Consider the following 20,138-nt stretch of genomic DNA (forward strand, 5'->3'; position numbering starts at 1 on the left):
AAGCACTTATTTTGCAGCATTGGCAATCTATCAACTTTTATGACATTACTATGTTCAACTTATCCATTTTGAGAATGTAACCTTGTTATTTTTATAAATACTAACAGCGCTGATGTATATGTGAATTTCCTATTAAAGTAAGGGAAGCGTTCTCTGAGCAATTGAACTTAACCTGCCTTCATTTCTGTGATTTGTAAGAATTCTATTGATTGAGACGTGTAGTTAAATCTACACTTAATGAAATTTACTGCAACATCTTACACCCAGTTTTCTCTCACATTCTTTAAAGCAATAGTTCCCTGGACCAGCAGCATCAGAATATCTGAGAACTTGTGAAAAATTAAGATTCTCAGGTACCATCACAGAATGGAGTCACAAACTCTGAGGTAGGACCTAGAAATGTGTTTCAACAAGCCTAGCAGGTGATTGTGATGCAAGGATGTTGTTGGAAAACCTCTGCCCTAACAGAAAAAGATGCTCCCTTGGTATAAGACAGTCTTTATTCCTACTTTGGAGCAGTGAATTTTGTACAGTTTTTGTCTCCAAGCTTAAGATGCTATTATACATTATTGGACATACTAGTATTCATTATAGATGGTATCAAATTTTGAAATTTTATGTAATAAAGACTTTAGGCTAAGGCATATTTTTAATTCATATGAAAATATTGATGTGTATTTAAAAGTTGTAAGAAAAAAGAATTGTCACCACTTAAAACACTAATGTACAGTGTCCTACCTGTCACAATTTTAATGGATTTTTTTCCCCTTGTAACCAAACTAAAAGAAAACATGGCTGGTTCTAACCTTTGCCTTTAGTATTTCCGGGGTCTAGAATTTGTGTAGTCTATACAACCAGGACCACGTGTATGTGATGAATAAATGAAAAAAGAAGAAATAAATGTTTCTAAACAAAGGTAAGATGGTGATGTTATCTCAAAGAATGGATAAAAAGAAGCTGGCTTATTCTGTCAATATTGCCCATGATGTGGCCTGTGTACTCAGAAAATCTACTGAGAAACCTGAAAAAATAAGAGAAATATTTTTGTGCATTTTTTTTTTATTGACAGCGGGGTAGGGTGGTGCAGGTCACTAGCCCCAAGGCCTTGTGTATGCTGAAGGAATGCATTTCATTAGGAATATACACAATCAAATCCTGAATATATGCATTATAGATACCAAGAGTAAAACTTTGGGTAAAACATTTTTTTCTCTCTCTTTACCAAGAAAAAAACAAAACAAAAAAGAAAAATGGAGCCAACTTAATAGTAAAATTTTGATTAAATAAGAATTGTTTAAATGTTTTCTTAAGTTCATTAAGAACCTGCATTTCCTCTTTATTACTGTGTGCATCAGAAGGCTATGGGAGTGAATTCTGCCTATTTCCCTTCATGTTTTAGTAAAACCCACATTTGAAGTTTGAGAAAACCAAAATAGTGTGCTTCCCACTTAACAGCAGACTTCCCCAGTAGAATGTCAATCTTTTGAGAATTTTTTTAAATTTAAGGAGAAAGAATACTTTCATAGAGCCATACAGAACTGGCATAAGTAATTCATATTCACGGATGTCACTGTGATTCTTTAAAAAATCACTATTCTTTTATAAAATACTTAAAAATAATGATAGACTTACATTTGTCAAGTGTTCAGTTACATCAAAAGGGAGATTACAATATGTCAAGAAGTAAAAAACTTAATTGCATGAGTTAATAAAATAATTTGCTTAAATAAATGACAGGATTTATAATAAACATCCCTGCACAGCAGCTAGATAAACATATTAAAACAACTTCACAAAACCATCCCAAAATAAATTTATCTCCATTAGAGAAAAATCTGTAATACCTGAGACTGTGCATTAATATTGGCTCCTTCCTTAACAAGAACTTTGACAACTTCTGCTTGTCCAGCCAAAGATGCAATGTGAAGAGCAGTATTTCCTTTCTGTTTTGGAGAAATAAAGTAGAAAATGTTAGAGGTTCTCCAATTTTGTAAAAATCAAAATGTACAGGCATTTTCAAATGAATACAATTTATCATTTTATAACAATAGTAGTCTTCCCACCTACTTGTATTTTTCTACCATTGAAAATTGACAATTTTCTCTAGTATCTCTCATTTCTGTTTTTCATAATATTGCTCTAATGTTAAGACATAGGAAGACTATTCTCAGTGAATAAAAAAAAATTGGGATGTGGGTGCATGAATGTGTGTGACAATATCTCATGACACTCATGGGAGTTAATCAACAACTAAAGAATGCAACTACAAGGAAGTTCTAACTTTAAAAAGAGTTTACTAAAACATTGAATGTATTTCACCTTGCAATGAAATCTAGGGATTCTCAGTGGTAGTTGTGATTCTAGATACAAGAGCATGTGGACACTACTCAAAAATATTTTGAGAATAAAAAAAATAAATCTTACATGAATCATAACATTGACAATGAATTCTACTATTTTTTAATACCTTTTTGTTGACAGACCTTTATTTATTTATATGTGGTGCTGAGAATCGAACCCAGTGCCTTACATGTGCCAGGCAAGTGCACTACTGCTGAGCTATAGCCCAAGCCCTGAATTCTACTATTTGATACATAAAAATTTATCATTCACAAAACCAATTGTCATTGAAAAATAATTTAAACCTTCTGTGAAAATAAAATATAGGTAAAGAGATTAAAAATACTTGTGATGTAATCAAAATAAGTAACAAAAAATGGGGAAAAAAACCCAGATATCTATAGATTCCAAGACAAAGTTCAGACAATAGTTCAATTTCTGCTACCAAGCTACTTGTGAGGCCACTAACCCTTCACTTACTATGCGGGGACTCAGTGTCCTTCTTATTAAAGGAATTTCTTTTGGGAGGGAGGTGCCTGGAAAATTCTACAACTCTAATCTAGGATTAAAAGAAAACCTATATTTTAAAATCTCAATAGAGTCTAAAAGAAAGGAAAAAATGAAAATAATAACACTTCAACAACCAAAAAGTTGTTGGTTTAATGAATACACTATATTAATATGGGCAATTTTGGAGGCAAATAATTTTTTTTACCCTCAAATATATATTGTTTAAGTAATTGTTTCACGCTTATTTGATGTGCTTAAGAGAAATATTTATATGTTCAAAGTAGGTAATTTACTACATAAAGTGAACTTATATTTTAAGTTCTTTTGAATTGCCTGATAGTTGTTTTTAAATTTTCACAGGAATTGTTCTTTACTATACTATAAGTCGGACTAATGTACATTTTGGTAGTTATGCATGAAGCATTGGAAATGTAGGTTATCTGACCATATTTCTAATTTATTCCTGAACTCTTTGTCCACTAAGCCTGGGCCTACACCTGAGTGTGTAACTTGTCTCTCTCCCTCTACCACAGAGTATTGTCACACTCTAGTTCTCTCAACAGGGTTAGCTATAGCTGGTTACTGATTTTAGTTTTCCAAATAAAAAGTTTACTTTTAACAGACAAACATCTGTCACCACTGATGATATTTTTTTAAAGTCCATTATTTATAACAGACATGTCAACAAGTTCAAATGTATTTTAACAAAAACAGCATCCACAAGGGATCATAGCTTCTAGTAATGCCAAGCATCTTGTGTATTTCTTTAAAAGTGAGTTCCAGTTGGGCATGGTGGGGCACTGTAATCTGAGCAGCTAGGGAGGCTGAGGCAGGAGAATCAGAAGTTCAAAGCCAGCCACCTCAGCAATTTAGTGAGGGCTTAAACAATTCAGCGAGACCCTGTTTCTAAATATGAAAAAGGGCTGGGAATGTGGCTCAGTGGTTAAGTGCCCTGGGTTCAATCCCTAGTACCCCCCTCAAAAAAAAGTGAGTTCCAAGTTCTTTATAAACACACATTTATAGTGAAAAAAAAAAAATCTAATCTTACTCTAGTAATTCAATCCAAAATCCAAAAGCTCTTTTCCATTAAAGGATTCTGTATATTCCCATACCATGTTGAATGAATACATTACAAGATACGTCAATTTAATTAAAGCATGAAAATTACTTGTTCATTTCCACTGACAAGTTTGCCACATCAATTTACTTTTAAAAAATGAATTAATCTTAGGGGAAAATGGTATTATTCACGGAGGAATATATTGATCTAGTCCTCTTTGTGAATCAAAACAGGAAAGACAAAATATTCAATGCTAGATTTATTAATGTCTTCAGTCTCATGTCTGATAAATCCTTAAACAAAAGATTCAAACTAGTTTAAATGGGAGGACTTCCACTGTGGTTGTGTAGTTATGAATTTCAATGCTCCAGGGAACCTCTGAAATGCACACTGGGAAAAGAAGCTCCAAAGTAAGTCCTCTTTTCTAAGGAAGACAAGTTCTATCAGCATGAACATTACCTTAGTGGCAGAATCCACCGAGGACCCTCGTCCCAGCAGCTCCTGCACCAGCCCCACGTGGCCTTCCTTGGCAGCCAGATGGAGAGCGTTGAGTCCATTCTGAGAGAAGAACAAGCAAAATCTCAGAAGAAGAGTTATGATGAAGTGTGCCCATCGAATTCAAACACAGAACCCAGAGAACACACAGACTCTGGTGAGTCTGTCGGTCTGCCTGCCCGTCTGTCTGTCTCTCTCCTCTTTGTAGTCTCTTTAATCTATTCAGTTCAGAGACTGCCTTTTAGTGTTTCTGATTCCAATAAGCAAAAAAGTAAATATTCATCAGAAACATGAATTTGGCAACTTCATTTCAACAAAACATCTTTTTTTTCTTTAATTAAGGAATCTCCACTCTTCTTTTTTATTTTTGTTTTATTTTCACTCAAAACTGGCTCAGAATAATGCTCTCATCAACCAACTATAATCTAAGTGAGGGCAAGTGTATATCATCCTTGCCAGAGGAATCTCTACTTTTTCTAATGAGAAAATAAAGAGAATAATTCTACAACATTTATTTTGTTGGGCAAAAAATAAAATTTTGCCAAGTTCCTAGAACATATAGAGCTTTAAATTAATCTTACTTTTTAACAAGTAGGAGAAAAATGTTCCTTTTATAAAGTTAAAACCACAGGACAATTTATTTTATTGGTGAATTATAATTACACATAATAGTAGGCTTCATTGTGATATATCTGTACCTGCACATAGAATAATTTGGTCTTATGCATATCCATGTACCTCCCAGTTCCCTCCCCAAAATCCCTACCCTCTACCCTGCTGGTCTCCCTTCTATTTTCATAAAATCCTTTCTCCTCCCACCGCCTCTTCTTTTCTCTCTAGCTTCCATAGGACAATTTTTAAAGCAATACAACTCTTCAGTGATAACACTTTACTTAAAATACATTTTGCTGTATGGCACTAAACAGCCTTTATTTAAGCAAAAATTTAAATTTTATCTTATATTATCTGTTAAAACTATAACATCTGGTTCCTATCTATATAAATCTGTAAAAAGTTTTTTACTGCAGCATTGAAAAAACTCATTTAGCACATCATTATTTAACATAATATACAGTCAATGCAATCTTTACCAAAGTATCAATGATATTTTTCATAGAAATACAAAAATCACTCCTGAAATTCATGATACCACAAAAGACCCCCAAAACCAAACAATCTTAAACAAACAAACAAACAAAAACCCAGAAGGCATCATACTATTTGACTTCAGAATATATTACAAAGTTATAGCACCCAAAACAGCATGCCCCTGGTGTAAAAACAAACACATACACTTATAGAACAGAGAACCCCAAAAGAAATCAACACACTTGGCCAACTGTTTTTCAACAAAGGTGCCAAGAATACACATTTGGAAAAGGGTGCCTTTTTGAAGAACTGGGGCCAGGAAAACTTGATATCCATGTGCAGAACAATGAAGCTAGACCTCTGTCTCTCACTAATTCCAAAAATCAACACAAAATAGATTAAAAACTTAAATATAAAACCACAAACTATAAAGCTACTAGAAGAAAATACAAAGCAAATGCTTTGTGACATTCACTGGCCAGAGCAGGATTTTTTTTTTTTTTTTTTTTTTGGAAAGGACTTCAATAACACACAACAAAAGCAAAAATAGACAAATGAGATTACATCAAACTACAAAGCTTCTTCTGCTCAGCAAAGGAAATAGTCAGCAGAGTGAGAGACAATATTTTAAAAAGACAGAAAATATTTGCAACTACATATGAAGTTTGAAAGTAGATCTGATCATACATAGAAGAAGAAACATAGCTGGGTGTGGTGGCCCACACCTGCAATCCCAGCAGCTCAGGAGGCTGAGGCAGGAGAACCTCGAGTTCAAAGCCAGCCTCAACAACTTAGCAAGGTCTAAGCAACTCAGTGAGACCCTGTCTCTAAATAAAAAACTGTAAAAAAAAAAAAAGGCGGGGGGGGGGGTCTGGCTCAGTGGTTAATCCCCAATTGAACCCTTGGGTTCAATCCCCAATACTAAAAAGAAGAAGAAACATATTAATATATTTGCTGTACAGTAATTATACTTAATGATTTTTTAATTTTTTTTTAGTTGCTGATGGACCTTTATTCATTTATTTGTATGTGGTGCTGAGGATGGAACCTAGGGCCCCACACATGTGAGGGAAGCGCTCTACCACTGAGCCCCAAGCCCAGCCCTTACTTAATGATTTTGATATAGAAAGTAGTCAGCCTTTTATGTTTCAATAAAGAAAATAGGTAATGTTTGCTTTTTTTTTTTTTTTCCTTTGCAAAACAGCCCTGGTTCCTCATCCACATTTAACTTTGAGTAGCCAATAAAGTTGTTCTACAAAACATGCCTGTATGGTTTGGGCCCATTTACTGACACCAAATGGTAGAAAGTGAAGAGCTTCTAATATTTTTTATTACATTCCTAGAAAAATTAACAAATGAATCAAAAAGATAATAAAAACTTGAAAAAGGTTTTCATTGCCCCTTGCATTCAAGCAGTATGAAAATGTTAACGATGTTAAATACAGACAGGTGATTCACAAATGAAAATTGGTTTTTGCTCCTACTACCAGATCAAGGAAAGCATTGCATTATAAAGTTGTTTTCTGATCTAATTATTGAACATCCAATCTCTTTGGTAATAGGCAATTATAACTGATATACACCTATTCTGGGGACAAGCAGAATGACCATAAGGTAGGAATTTAAAGGTGATAGTTAAGGTACTTAAGAGTTTAATCTTAACTGTTGTATCAAGAAATTCGTAATGTTTTGAACAACCAACAATAAAAAATTAAAAAAAAAAGAGTTTAATGTTTTCTGATACCTTCTGATTGCTACATATTCTTCTGCATAGCCATCACTGACTTTCCCACACTTTTTAAAGAAGTCTTTGGCTCTGTATATGGAGAATTGTGTAAACGTTTTGGAGTATGGATCAGTTACTTCAGTAAGAATCAAATGTTCCAGCAAATGGAAGTTGTCCAGATGGCCCAGGAAGCAAAAAGGTAAGGAATGTCACATTTGAAGATGTCTGTGGTTAGCAGTAGGCTTCTTTCCTTTCTCTGCCTCCATCGGGTTTTAGAACCCAAGAATTTCAAAGGACTGTTTAGATTATCCATGGTAATGATTCACTTCCTACTCAGCTCCAGGCCCTAGACAGAGCATCTACTCCATAAATACTGCCAGATAAATGAATTAATCTAAAGAGGAAATGTTTGGTAAAGACTACTTTTATAAAAAAAATTAAAACTATTTAATGCATTTTATATAAAAAGATAATGGTCTCTATGATTTATAAACTTGCTTATATCAGGGCTTTTGTCCAAATGGGATTAGACATTTTTGATTTGGAGATATTTTTTTCCAGGTGTCTGAGGCATGATGGAAACACCAGATTTATTCTGCCAGAACATATCTTCTCTCTAAAATCTCATGTCATATAATTCAGGAGTCTTCTAACTTTAGAGGCAAATGGTAAACTTGGTTAAGTGACAAAATCTACATGGATGACTTTCTGTATTGATCCACTCTTTTTTTTTTTTTTAAAATAAGTACCAGGAATTGAACCCAGGGATTCTCTACCACTGAGCTATATCCCCAAGAGACATATCCCACCCACCCCCTTTTTTTTCCAAATTATTTTGAGACAGGGTCTTGCTAAATTGCACAGGCTGGCCTCAGCCTCCTGAGTCACAGGGATTACAGGCATGTGCCACACTGCTTGACCAATCTCCCTCCCTCCCTCCATTCTTTCCTTCCTTCCTTCCTTTCTTCCTTCCTTCCTTCCTTCTTTTCTTCCTCCCTCCTTCCCTCCATTCCTTCCTCTCTGTGGTACTTGGGTTTAAACCTAGATCTTTGCACATGCTAGGCAAATGCTTTACCACTGAGCTACATCTTCAAAGCTGTTGATCCACATTTTATGAATGTCCTTTCTAAGACAAGAGGAATGAGGTATTAAATTATTTTATCTCCTCTACTCTCTTTTAGTTTAAAAAATGGACCATTTTGATGATCATTTATGCCTCATTAGATAACCAAAGTGATCACTTTAGCTTTGCGGGGAGGGCAGGGTGTACCAGGGGATTGAACTCAGAGTCATACCACCACTGAGCCACATCTCCAGCACTATTTTGTATTTTATTTAGAGGCAGGGTCTCACTGAGTTGCTTAGTGCCTTTTGCTGAAGCTGGCTTTGAACTGCTATCCTCCTGCCTCAGCCTCCAGAGCTGCTGATGTGTGCCATATGCCCAGCTAACTAGCTTTTTAAAAAGTGGTCTTATCTGATGTCAATGTTTACTAGATGTTAGAAAAAGAAAGTTTAACCTGTAAATTGAAATCACCAACCAGCTGAGGGAAGATGGAGAAGGGTTTCCCATCTAGAACAATCAGAGCACTCTAAGCAATTACTCCAAACAGATTCAACTCTGTGGTTAAGCCTCTGGCCTCTGAGCTATTATCAGCTGAAGGAGGAAAAGAAGGAAGCATCTTCACAATATTTGCCAGTAATTTCCCTTCCAGTTTCTTAATTTTAGTATTTCCCCCATTATCATATCCCTGGCATAGGAAAATTAATTTTACTACAAAAATTAAAAATCAGGACTTTTGCACCCAGACTGTCAGTGGTTAAACATTTACAGACAATATTACTGTTTGAATGGCGAAGTTGAAGGTGCTTTGACATTTTTTAAAAAATATGAGCTGGAAAGATGGCTCCTCAAAAGCCAAATTCTCTAAAGTAGAGTAGCCTCAATCTGTTCTTTACTTAGCTCTAAAATTCTAAAATACAGATAACAGATGGAATCTACCAATAGGAAATCTTGTTTATATTTCTAATATACAGTCAAGCATTATTAATTATTCATCAATCCTTTATTGCTTAAAATGATTGTTCTAAAGTGGCTTGAAAAATCATCTCCTCCACAGTAGTACCCTGAATGCCACTTTAGAGACTCAAAATAGAAAGAGTTGAGGAATAAAATGTTTTTTAAAAAGGTGTAAAATGTCTCTTTAATCCCACAAATGACAAATCGAGGTCGAGAGCATTTATAACACTCTGCTCCATCACATCTGGGGATGTGGAAATATCTATTTCCCCTTGCACTCTACAGTAGCAGCTCATCTGAAAACTTCCACTTGCTTAAGACCAGCTCATGAGAGTCACCAAACTTCTTATTTCTAAAAAAGTTTTTCAATGTATTTTTTTAAATTGTTGATGGACCTTTATTTTATTTTATATGTGGTGCTGAGAATCCAACCCAGTGCCTCACACATGCTAGGCAAGTGTTCCATCACTGATCCACCACCCCAACCCCAAACTTCTTATTTTTGTTTCCATAAATATGGGGAAAAATGTGTTAAAAATTAACAAAGGTGCAAATACATGACTTTCAATCTAGAGACTTATGAAACCCAAATATATTTTTAATTAATCATTTCAGGAGAGGGTATCCTCAGGAGGAACCCAGTGACATATTACTTATCTTAGTTGACTCCATGGAGTTTACTCTTTATGTATTCCAAATGTAGCCTACCTCATTTTCACAAAAGGAAGCCATTTAAATCTCCAACATATGAAAGAGTATTCTCTCAACAAATGGCCAGCTTTCTTGTAACTAAGTCTGACCTTCTAAATTTAAAAAAAAAAATTAAGGAAAAGTTATCTTTTTGAGGGGAGACACAAAGTGCCCATTATAAATCACTATAGTATAGTCACATTTTATTGGAAGATTGAAAGAATATGATTAAAATTTTCTTCTTGAGGAAATAATTAAAAAACAAAACTGTTATGCAAATCAAATTCAGGATACACATGTGTGTTCAAAATTTTGTAATACTAATACGTACTACTACTACTGAAACTAGAGTGGCTTTAAAGACACAGATGGGGGAAATTCTAGTTACAAATACTATATATAAATTCTTATGTTGCCTTCTTTTAACATGCAAACATTTGGGATTGCAGTCATATTTCTAAATACATGTCCATTAGCAGCTTTCTTTATGCTAATGTCTTGGTTTGGGAATTTTTGACCACAAATAATTTTAACTAGAAGTGGAATATGTTGTCAGGTGTAGTGGTGCACACCTATAATCCCAGCTACATAGGACGCTGGGGCAGGAGGATCGTTAGACTTACCAACTTAACAAGACCCTGCCTCAAAATAAAGAATAATATAGAAGGGCCTGGGATGTTGGTCTGTGCTAGAGCATCTACCCCACATGTATGAAATACTGGGTTCAGTCCCCAGTAACACACACATACACACACACATGCAAATATGATAGTTATCAGAAAAGCAACTTGTATCAACAGGACTTAAAATGTTTTATTTTATGATCATGAGCTAAAATAAATCACATGAAAATGGAGAGTGACAATACTATTTAAGGATAGAACTAAGTTGATTTATTGAGAATAAGATATATAATGTTTTTGGTTAGCCCATTCTGGGAAGTCCTATGGGTAACAATTTCTAAAAATCCAAACTTCCCACAGAAGCCACATTGATGCTTTTTAGCAGAGAGTAGTCACTTGATAATACTGGCCCAAAGTTCAAAAGAGGTTGTTGTTGCTAAATATTTTTACTTTGTCTGGTAAAGGAGTAGAAAGAAGACAGACATGCAGAACTGGGCAGCCTTTTTATCTGAGTGGAGAAACAGGGCACCCTCTAGCAATTCCCAGTAGTGCCTTCTGCACATGTGGTGTTTGAGGAACCAAAGTCCTTTCCATTTCAAGACGTTAAGTCTCTGCATTCATTAGAACATTCATCATAAGCTTACTGAGTTTTGGCCAAAGTGTATCTGAAACAATTTGTGTTTAACAGAGACATTAACTCTTCACTCCCTAGATTAATATCAGGATTGATACTCAGTTAGATCACCAGAAAGCAATGTGTCTGGAACACATTATTTCTATTCCCTAGAGAAATGGTTTCACTCAATTATGAAACATGATGACCCGTTTGGTTTTTATGTAAGATGGATATAAGAGATGTCCATCTGAGCAAGATTTTATGGCCTTGTGTTTATAGAATATCTATTCTCTGGATTAACTGTTACTGAAGTCAGTAACAGGAAAAAGTTTTATTTAAAAAAAAAAAAAGCTCTTTTCTTCCTTTTGCTAAACTTTAAAAAAAATCATGTAATTCACTGTCGTTTTTTGCTAGTTTCCAGCAGACACAGGATAAATTCAATATCCATATGAATTAAGTTACTCTATCCTCTAGTTCTCTATTCTTTTTCCTATGTATAGTTTCATTTTTGACAATGTCAAAATCACAGGATATGTGAACATGTGCTGTGCCACCAATAAGTTATTGAAAAAAAAATTCATTCCTTTTGACCTCAAAACAGCACTGAGTTAAGTGTCATTCACACTTAGATTACCTATTTTGACACCACTAAGCATGTGTCAAAATAGGTGATCCCCTACCTCCTAATTATACTTTGGATCAATATGATGACTGATTCTAATCAGCTACTCAGTCTCACAATACTGACCAACAATTTGGGGAAAAAACTTAGAAATGTATTATGGTTAAAAATTTAAGATGAATTGATAAGAATTAATTAAACCTGAAAAATAGTAGGCTAAGCACTCAGTTAATATTCTTAGTATGCTAGAGGGAATAAAACACCATTTGTGTTATAATTCTACTGAATAAATAGAAGGAAAGTAGATGAATATAAAGTTAAAAATTTTGCAAAAAACAAGGAAAGCCCATGGAACAATTGGGTTAATTAGAGAGAATTGGAAATATTTCCTTTTAGGTGCTAAAAGAGTATTATTTGTATGCAATTGACTGTGCTTTTTTCTCTTTCATTTTCTTCTAATTTCCTTTTTTTTTTTCCTTCTTTAAAGTGTGGCCAACTGCAGGAATAGTAACATGGTGTTGGAAACTATAAGAAATGCAATCTGTTCTTGCTCTGCTACTAACCAGTAGTTAGAAACAAGTTTTAGGTGAGTAACCCACAATGCCCTCTACCAATATCATATAAACAACAACAATAATGATAACAATGATCATCATCTCAATGGATGAAAATGTCTATTTAAGGCAGTATGATGACAGATAAATAGATGAATAGTTATGAGCATCAGTTATGTACTAAACATTGTGTAAGCTACTTTACATATATTATTTTTTTACTCTCATAACAACTCTCTAAAAAAAGGCTGTTGGATATGAGTGTCTACCAATTAATGATCTTAAAAAAATTATTAACTCAAGCTGTATAGAGTTTAAAACTGGAAAGGATCTTGGATATCTGGTAAAATAACATAGATGAGCAAACAGAGTTCAGAAGTGAGTACCTAGCTAAGGTCAGCATGGAGAATGAAACCCACTCTCCTAATCATCACTAGAATTGAAAATGTGAGATGAGTCATAAGAGCCCAGACTTGACATTGAATGCTCTCCAAGGAATATTCTTAGAATGTAGAGTGATGAGATGGAAAAAGTGTAGATTTTACAGGAATTAGCATTGCATACTAATCCAAACCCTCCCTGCCATTTCCCCACTGAGTAAACACTAGTCCCTGCATCTTCAGAAAGGGACTGTGGTCTTCACCTGATGCTCTAGTAAAGCAAAAACAAAACAATAAATTTAAAAAAACAGTTTGGCAGATGGTATGTGGTACCAGTTATTAGTTTTCATATCCTACTTGCCATACACAGAAAATATTTTAATATCAATACTGAAAAATTAAAGGCTTTCCACATGCAAGTTGAAGTATACATGTCTTGATGTGTCTTGTACATTTCATGTAAACCCAAGTCCTTCTAGAAAATGTTACTTCATAGATAATTTCAGAGATTCATTATAATTATTTTGGATATTGGAAAAGAATACAGAAATGGTTTACACTATAGTATCATTGCATATGTTAGAGAAGCATTTGTTTTATATACTGTATCTATAGAAGAGTACTTATTCAAGAATGATCTAGTGATATTCTAAGCATAAAACAGAAAAAGTCATACTAAATATGAAAGTTATAGAAATTGTCCTCCTTGTACACTGTAGCACTAAAACAATAACAGTAACGATCCATTCTTAATTCCAGCTGGTCCTGACCATGGTATTGAAATTAGTAAATATGATAATCTTAGGGTGCTGATATTGCTGATAAGGCCTCCCTTCAAGTTTAGTGGCAAAAGACATGAAGCTGATAAAGAGTATGAACAGATTTGTCGTACAGAGATGTGTTACCTACAGCCTTCTATTGAAATATGAATTTAGGAGGGAAGCATTTTAGCATGATGATATGATGCATTGAGGTATAGATCCACTTTAGCAATGATCAACACAGGTGTTAGATTCTCTACATGCAGATATAGACTAATTTCTAGCAATAGTTTAAATATCTGTCAATTACACAAGTTGAACAGAAACCCACCAAATCAGCTACTATGGATAGGTCCTTGATATTGGTTTACTTAAGTTAATACTGATAAAAAATATAAACTTGAATTTTTAAAACAATCAACAAATATCCACTGAGCCCTTATTGTAAGCAAGATATTGGGCTTCATAGATCTTTGAGTACCAGGCAAGGTATCACTTTTCATACTACAACTTTAGAATAATGCTATTTCTATATATTGTTAAAATGGCTAAACAGACCAAGTAGTTAAAAAACAAGGTCATTAATGCTACTTTGAAACAATAATGAGCATATCAATCCTAAAAAAGTTATCTTTTTTGTTTAGTACTTCTATCAAAATTTTATGAAGCAATATTGTAATTGTTTACAATGAGATTTATGATACTCTAGTCTCTATTTCCCTTGCTGATTTTATTATATATTTTGCCCATTGATGGATTTTCCTAAGCTCATATAAAACTAGAAGATGAAACCCCAGGTACAGCAGATATGCAATAAAAATTTTTATAGAGTCGTTTGAGTGTTAGTTAAACTTCTGTCACATCCAGAAAAGCCACAGAGTTGTCCATTCCAAAAAGTTGAAGAACAGAATCAAGAAGATTTTTATGGTTTATATGTGAGGTGTTGTGCTTTGGATGTGAGGTGTCCCACTAAAAGCTCACGTGTGAGACAGGGCAAGAAGGTTTGGAGGAGAAATGATTGGGCTATAGCCTTAGCCTAATCAGTGAATTTATCCCTCATGGGTTGGATCGGTAACTGGAGGCAGGTGGGGTGTGGCTGGAGGAAGTGGTCCATGGGGGACATGGCTATGGGCTATGTATTTTGCATCTGGAAAGTGGACTCTCTCTCTCTCTCTCTCTCTCTCTCTCTCTCTCTCTCTCTCTCTCTCTCTCCTTCCTGATCATCATGTGAGCTGCTTCCTTCTGCCACACACTCACCATGATGTTCAGCCTCACCTCGAGCCCCGAGGAATGGAGCCTGCTGTCCATGGACAAAGAGGCCTTTGAGCCATGAGCCCCCAAATAAACTTTTCTTCCTCCCATAAAATTGTTCTGAGTCAGATCTTTTAGTCACAGCAGCAAAAAAGCTGACTAAACAAAGATGCAACTAAACTTACGTGAAGGTTAAATTTTGTGTCAAAATCAATTTAACAAAACAAATATGGTTTTGTACCATAGTACGAATTCATAATTTATACAAACTTAGCAAGGATTTGCAAGGTACCCACCAAGTGCTCAGCTCTAGCTACCAGGTTCTAAGGGAAGCAAAGGCCACATGGCATAGTTTCTGTCCCTAAACAGCCCACACATACTCTTATTAAACCACTGAAAAATAATATACACTTGTCAACAATTTTACTTTTCAGATCTCTGGCTACCTTGCTTTATAAATCTTACAAGTTGAATGAAAGGCCCTCAGTCTAAGTCTTATACTATTAGAAAAGTCCAATTAACTTCTGTAACTTCTTTAATTGTATTAAAATGTAATTTGGATGGAGGCAATTAAAATAGATGAGTTCCTAAAATATTTCAGAAGTAAGAGATAGAGAGAAAATGGTCACATTTAAGGACAGTGATAGAGAAAACTGGCACCCCAGAAATCCAAGCCCCCTCCCCCTGGGTTTGGGGCTCTTGTGTCAGAGGCACCCCTAAACCAGGACTTCCCAAGAGAAGCCACATCTGTAGATGACACAAATACAAATATTTATGAAATACTATTTACAGCTCCATCTTCCATCAGCACAAATGACCTTAAAAAAAGGAATAATCTGTATAATGGGGGAAAAATAAAACCAACAAAATAACCCATTTAGTTTTCTTCCATCCATTCTCTCTGTATCCATCCATAATTTATGTGCACCTCTCTTACCTCTTCATGGTAGCCTCCTTAAACTAAGACAACTTGTTTCCTGTGATGGAATTAAGTATTTATTTAGTTGTGATGATAAAGAAGGACAGAGCAAACACTGTGTCATCTTTGTCAAATATGATTTAGCTGTGTCCTTGGCTGGTCTCCAAGGTCTCTGATTTAATAAAGTATAAACTGTAGGTGATCTAGGAGTAAATTTGTTTTATGGGTGACTTTTTATTATTCTTAAGTGTTTAAGGTTTTCTTTTTAATTCCCAAATGATGAATATTTCATGAGCTATTTGCTACGACCTTGTCAATTTAAAAATATTTGCAATAAGACTTGGAATTGGGTAAATCACTGATCATTTCATAGGGAATTTAGAACAAGAATGCGTTGAAGTACACCACCTTATGTTGTCCACTTCCAGGTCACTTCTCCATTGGGGCATTCCATCGAGTGCTGTAGGCCAGTTGCTCCCTTTTGGGCACTGGTCTTTCCTCCTATCTAGTTCCAGCAAATGTTTCTATCACATAACCCTCAAATTTAAAGAATGACAGTTGAGTCAGCTTCAGATAAAAACTAGTTATAAAATTTATCCTCAGAAGCTTATTAAGAACAAGAGAGGTACATTTCTGTAATCCCAGAAGCTTGGGAGGCTGAGCAGGAGAATTGCAAGTCAAAACCAGCCTCACCAACTTAGTGAGGTCCTAAGTAATTCAGTGAGACCCTGTCTCAAAAAAATCAAAAGAGTTGGGGATGTGGCTTAGTGACTAAGCCCCTGGATCAATCTCTGGTACAAAAAAAAAAAAAAAAAAACAAGAGGTGAAGAGTCTATGGGTGCTGAGGAATAAGTAGTTGATGAATGAAAGAATAAGAAACAATCATTATTATAGTTTATATTTTACATAATCATAGTATAACTTAAATATATATTATATTTTATAGGTGATAGAAGTCTAGTAATTTCCTTCAAAGATCCCTACCACTAGACTAATAAGAGGACAAACAAAAAAATTTATACATAGATCTGTCTGATTCATAAATCCATGCTCTGTAAGGTAAAATAACTAAGCCATAAATCAGTGATTCAAACAGTAGGACACAGCAGGGTCATAAAGTCAGCATATTGTCAACCAGCATATTTCAAATCATGAACTAGAATAAAAGAAAATAGAATGCACTGTGCATGGCAAGTGTTCAATTTTGTGAAATTTCATACACATTTGCATACACATGTGTATATACATGTGCACAAAAAAACTAAAGATGTTTAGATGAGACCTGAGACATGAGGTCATCTTGTGGAAACAACATGTCCTTTCAAACCAAATAAATAAAGTTGGTGCTCCCATAGATCGTGTTAAGAGCAGATGATGGATGCTTAGGAATAGTTTTTATAGTGTGCTTATTTGAATTTTCTGAACTCATTTCTATTTTAACAAGTGTTGCAATGCAAATAAGAAGACTGACAATGAGATGAAGCAAAAATATTCATTTTGCAGATCTATGCCAAATCACTATGAAACCATTCACATTTGGGGCTACAGAGGGAGTGGGGTCTAGCAGAGAACACAACATAAGCAACAGAAAGCCTCAGTTCCTATTCTTTCTCTCCATTACTAAAGGCATAACACAAATTTTATCCCTTGGTACAAAGGAGAAATGTTCCAGTCTGGCGATAGCTACTTATAAGATAGCCTAATTTAATGCATGTTAATGTTGTCTGGAATCTATAAAGTAACTAATTATAAGCTATTATTTTTCAGTTAGATTCAAGAGATAATAAAACATAGATTTTTAACTCTGTCCTTCCATACAGCTGTTTTCTTTTCTTTTTAATATTTTGTTTTAGTTGTAGTTGGATACAATACCTTTATTTTATTTTTATGTGGTGTTGAGTATTGAACTCAGGGTCTCACATGTGCTAGGCAAGCATTCTACCGCTGAGCCAAAACCCCAGCCAGCCCCATATACAGCTATTTTCTATTACTGAAAGTTGGTTAAATATGATGAGTTAAATTAGGCATTTTGAGTTCAATATATAATGTTTACCTGGGCTAGTAAAGTATTAATTGATGCAGAAATGACATTTTAAAAAGCATTTTGAATTCCAATGAAACCTAGGGAGCAGGTGTGTAAAAGAAGCTTGACCCACTAATAGCCACCCTTATCAGTAATTCAAAGAACTGCTATTTGGCTTCTGAAGTTTTAACTCTCCTAATTCCAGTGTCATTTTCACACAGTCTCATTTTTTTTTGGTTAAATTCATTTTTATGAGAAATTATACATTATTTTTTAGTAGTTAATTTAATATATATATTAAGGAAAATGGTCATATAAATCTCAGCAAAAGAAAATTATTTAAACTGCTTATTATAATATTCATGTTTTAAAGGGATTAAACATTAAATTTAAAAGTAAGCAGCAAATTATTTAAATAATAGCTAAAAGTTATTATGGCTTATTTTTATGAGTCAAGCACTCTTTAAGCATTTAATTGCATTAAATCATGTAATCCTGAATTGAATATTGAAAATTAGGAACTGGTGATTCTAGCTTTCAAACTGCACTCTTAACTCTCCTTGTCTTAACAAAAAAATGAAACCAAAGGAAAAAGATTCTATGGATTCTGCATTATAACTCTACTTCACGTTATTTAGACCTTAACTTCTTATTAGACTTATATATTATCCTGTGGAATAGAAAATATATCAGTCTCTGAAAATTATCTTTTTGAAGCTTCTAGACCTATGTGAAAATTAGAGTTCTAAAATGCTATGTTGTCATATGCATATCAAGCTTAGATAGTCTCTTTTTTTTCAAACATGGCTTTGTTTTTATTTTTATTTTTTTAATTCTTTTAGTTTTTATTTGAAAAGCAAAAGTGAAAAGAATGGGTTACAATGGTTGATCCCTCAAGATTTTTACAGTAATAAAATTCTGTGATTCTAAAACCAAATGACAATTAATAAGCATAATTTTCAGTTTTACAGATACTATTAAAAGAAGAGGTTTCATCTCTGTATATTGATTATTTTATATTTCAAGCAAACCATTTCTAAAGAAGGCATTAAAAATCTGCATTTCGCCCCCCAACATGGAATTTATCAAGCAGAGGAGCAGTGTGTATCAAAATCAACTAGTAACTTTTTTTCCAATGAAACAAAAGAATTCTGTAGTGGGACAGCCTAAGGTGCCTCCAGAGGCCAAGGGTAAAATCAGAGTGAGAGGGAGAAAGAGTCTCATGATCTCAGAGGAAAGGAAGTAAGAAGGAAACAGAACTCAAAAAGTTCTGAAGCTATTTCTAGTCTGTGCTCTATTCTTCTACTTCTAATGAGACACAAGTGAAGAAACATTTTTGGACGTAAGACATCAAACTCAGATTAAAATATGGTACAAAGTTTTAATATTAATAAGCAATTTCTTAAATTCAATAAATAAAAATAACTGGATATCAAGAATTCACACAACAAAATACTTATTGAATATTTGTTTTATACCAAACATTCTAGTAAGAACCAAGTCTGTATTTCAAGGTATCCATACAAAAGTTGGCAATGTTATTAAAGAACTACAATGACTTCTAATATTCTCCCCATTTTTTACAACATTGATTAAAAATAAGTCAAATTTGGATTCTAGAAGGAAGAGAAAGGAGCGAGAAAGGAGAGAGCCACTGAACAATATAAGTTAGCTTTTAAGTGTTGTCTAAATAGCATATCATTTATCTATTTTCCATTATTATAAAACAAATTCCTCTAAATAACATTTAATATATACTTCTGAGTTAGACTGAGATACACAAGCTCCTTAGCCACTTCATACTCTGAGCAATTACAAAATTTGGTTCTGTTCACCAAGTTATTGTATTTGTGCATTTCCTCTGTATATTCCCAATAAGACTTCTCACAGGCAATAAATCCTATTCACAGTAGTAACCTTCACATCTAACATAATACCTGGCACAAGAAAGAGGGTACTTCACTAATGTTTGCATCATGAATGAGCTAATGAATAGTATGTACAGTATGGAAGAAAACAGGAATCTGATTCATTCATCCATTATGTCAGTAAATGGAATCAGGTTATGGACAACCGGGTTATTGAAAAAAAATATTCGATAAGTATTTATTGACAAGTCAGGTACAGATGCATCCATTTCCAGCTTTTGGAAACACTATCAGGAGACATTTACTCTTATAGTCTGAAGCTGGGCCTTGTTAACATATGTAAGTAGGAATTGGACCAGAGAGAAACATTGTTTTAAAATGGTCTTTGTTAGCCTGGATCTCTGGATGTATTCTTAAGGAACAGAGTTCCATGAGAATCTTTGAATTTTACTCTTTCATTTGAGTGCCAATCTAAAACACGTTAATAGAAATGTAGTCTGTATCATCTGAATAATCACATTAACTTAGGTACCATCTACTAATTTCTTCTTCTTTGTCATGTTTGTGATTGTGCTGATTTCAAAAAATCAATTA

General features: G+C 34.2%; 1 protein-coding gene and 1 non-coding gene across 15 annotated transcripts in view; both read right to left on the bottom strand.

The window, feature by feature from the left end:
- Ank2 (ankyrin 2) overlaps positions 1–20,138 on the bottom strand; it is a 234,482-nt gene that overhangs the window by 171,311 nt on the left and 43,033 nt on the right. For all 14 annotated transcript variants that reach the window (XM_058583755.1, XM_058583754.1, XM_046458781.2 and 11 more), the window contains exons 3-4: positions 4,370–4,468; positions 1,845–1,943 (exon numbers count right to left, since the gene is read on the bottom strand). In XM_058583755.1, coding sequence (XP_058439738.1) covers positions 1,845–1,943; positions 4,370–4,468 — 198 coding nt within the window. The remainder of the gene's footprint in view (positions 1–1,844; positions 1,944–4,369; positions 4,469–20,138) is intronic.
- LOC124102798 (small nucleolar RNA SNORD103/SNORD85) lies at positions 4,793–4,865 on the bottom strand. The gene has a single exon (XR_006854992.1). It is a non-coding gene; the product is annotated as a small nucleolar RNA SNORD103/SNORD85 (small nucleolar RNA).

Source organism: Marmota monax, unplaced genomic scaffold, assembly GCF_021218885.2.
Source record: "Marmota monax isolate L192 unplaced genomic scaffold, Marmota_monax_Labrador192_F-V1.1 WCK01_AAM20220418_F8-fsc00002, whole genome shotgun sequence".
Lineage (NCBI taxonomy): Eukaryota > Metazoa > Chordata > Mammalia > Rodentia > Sciuridae > Marmota > Marmota monax.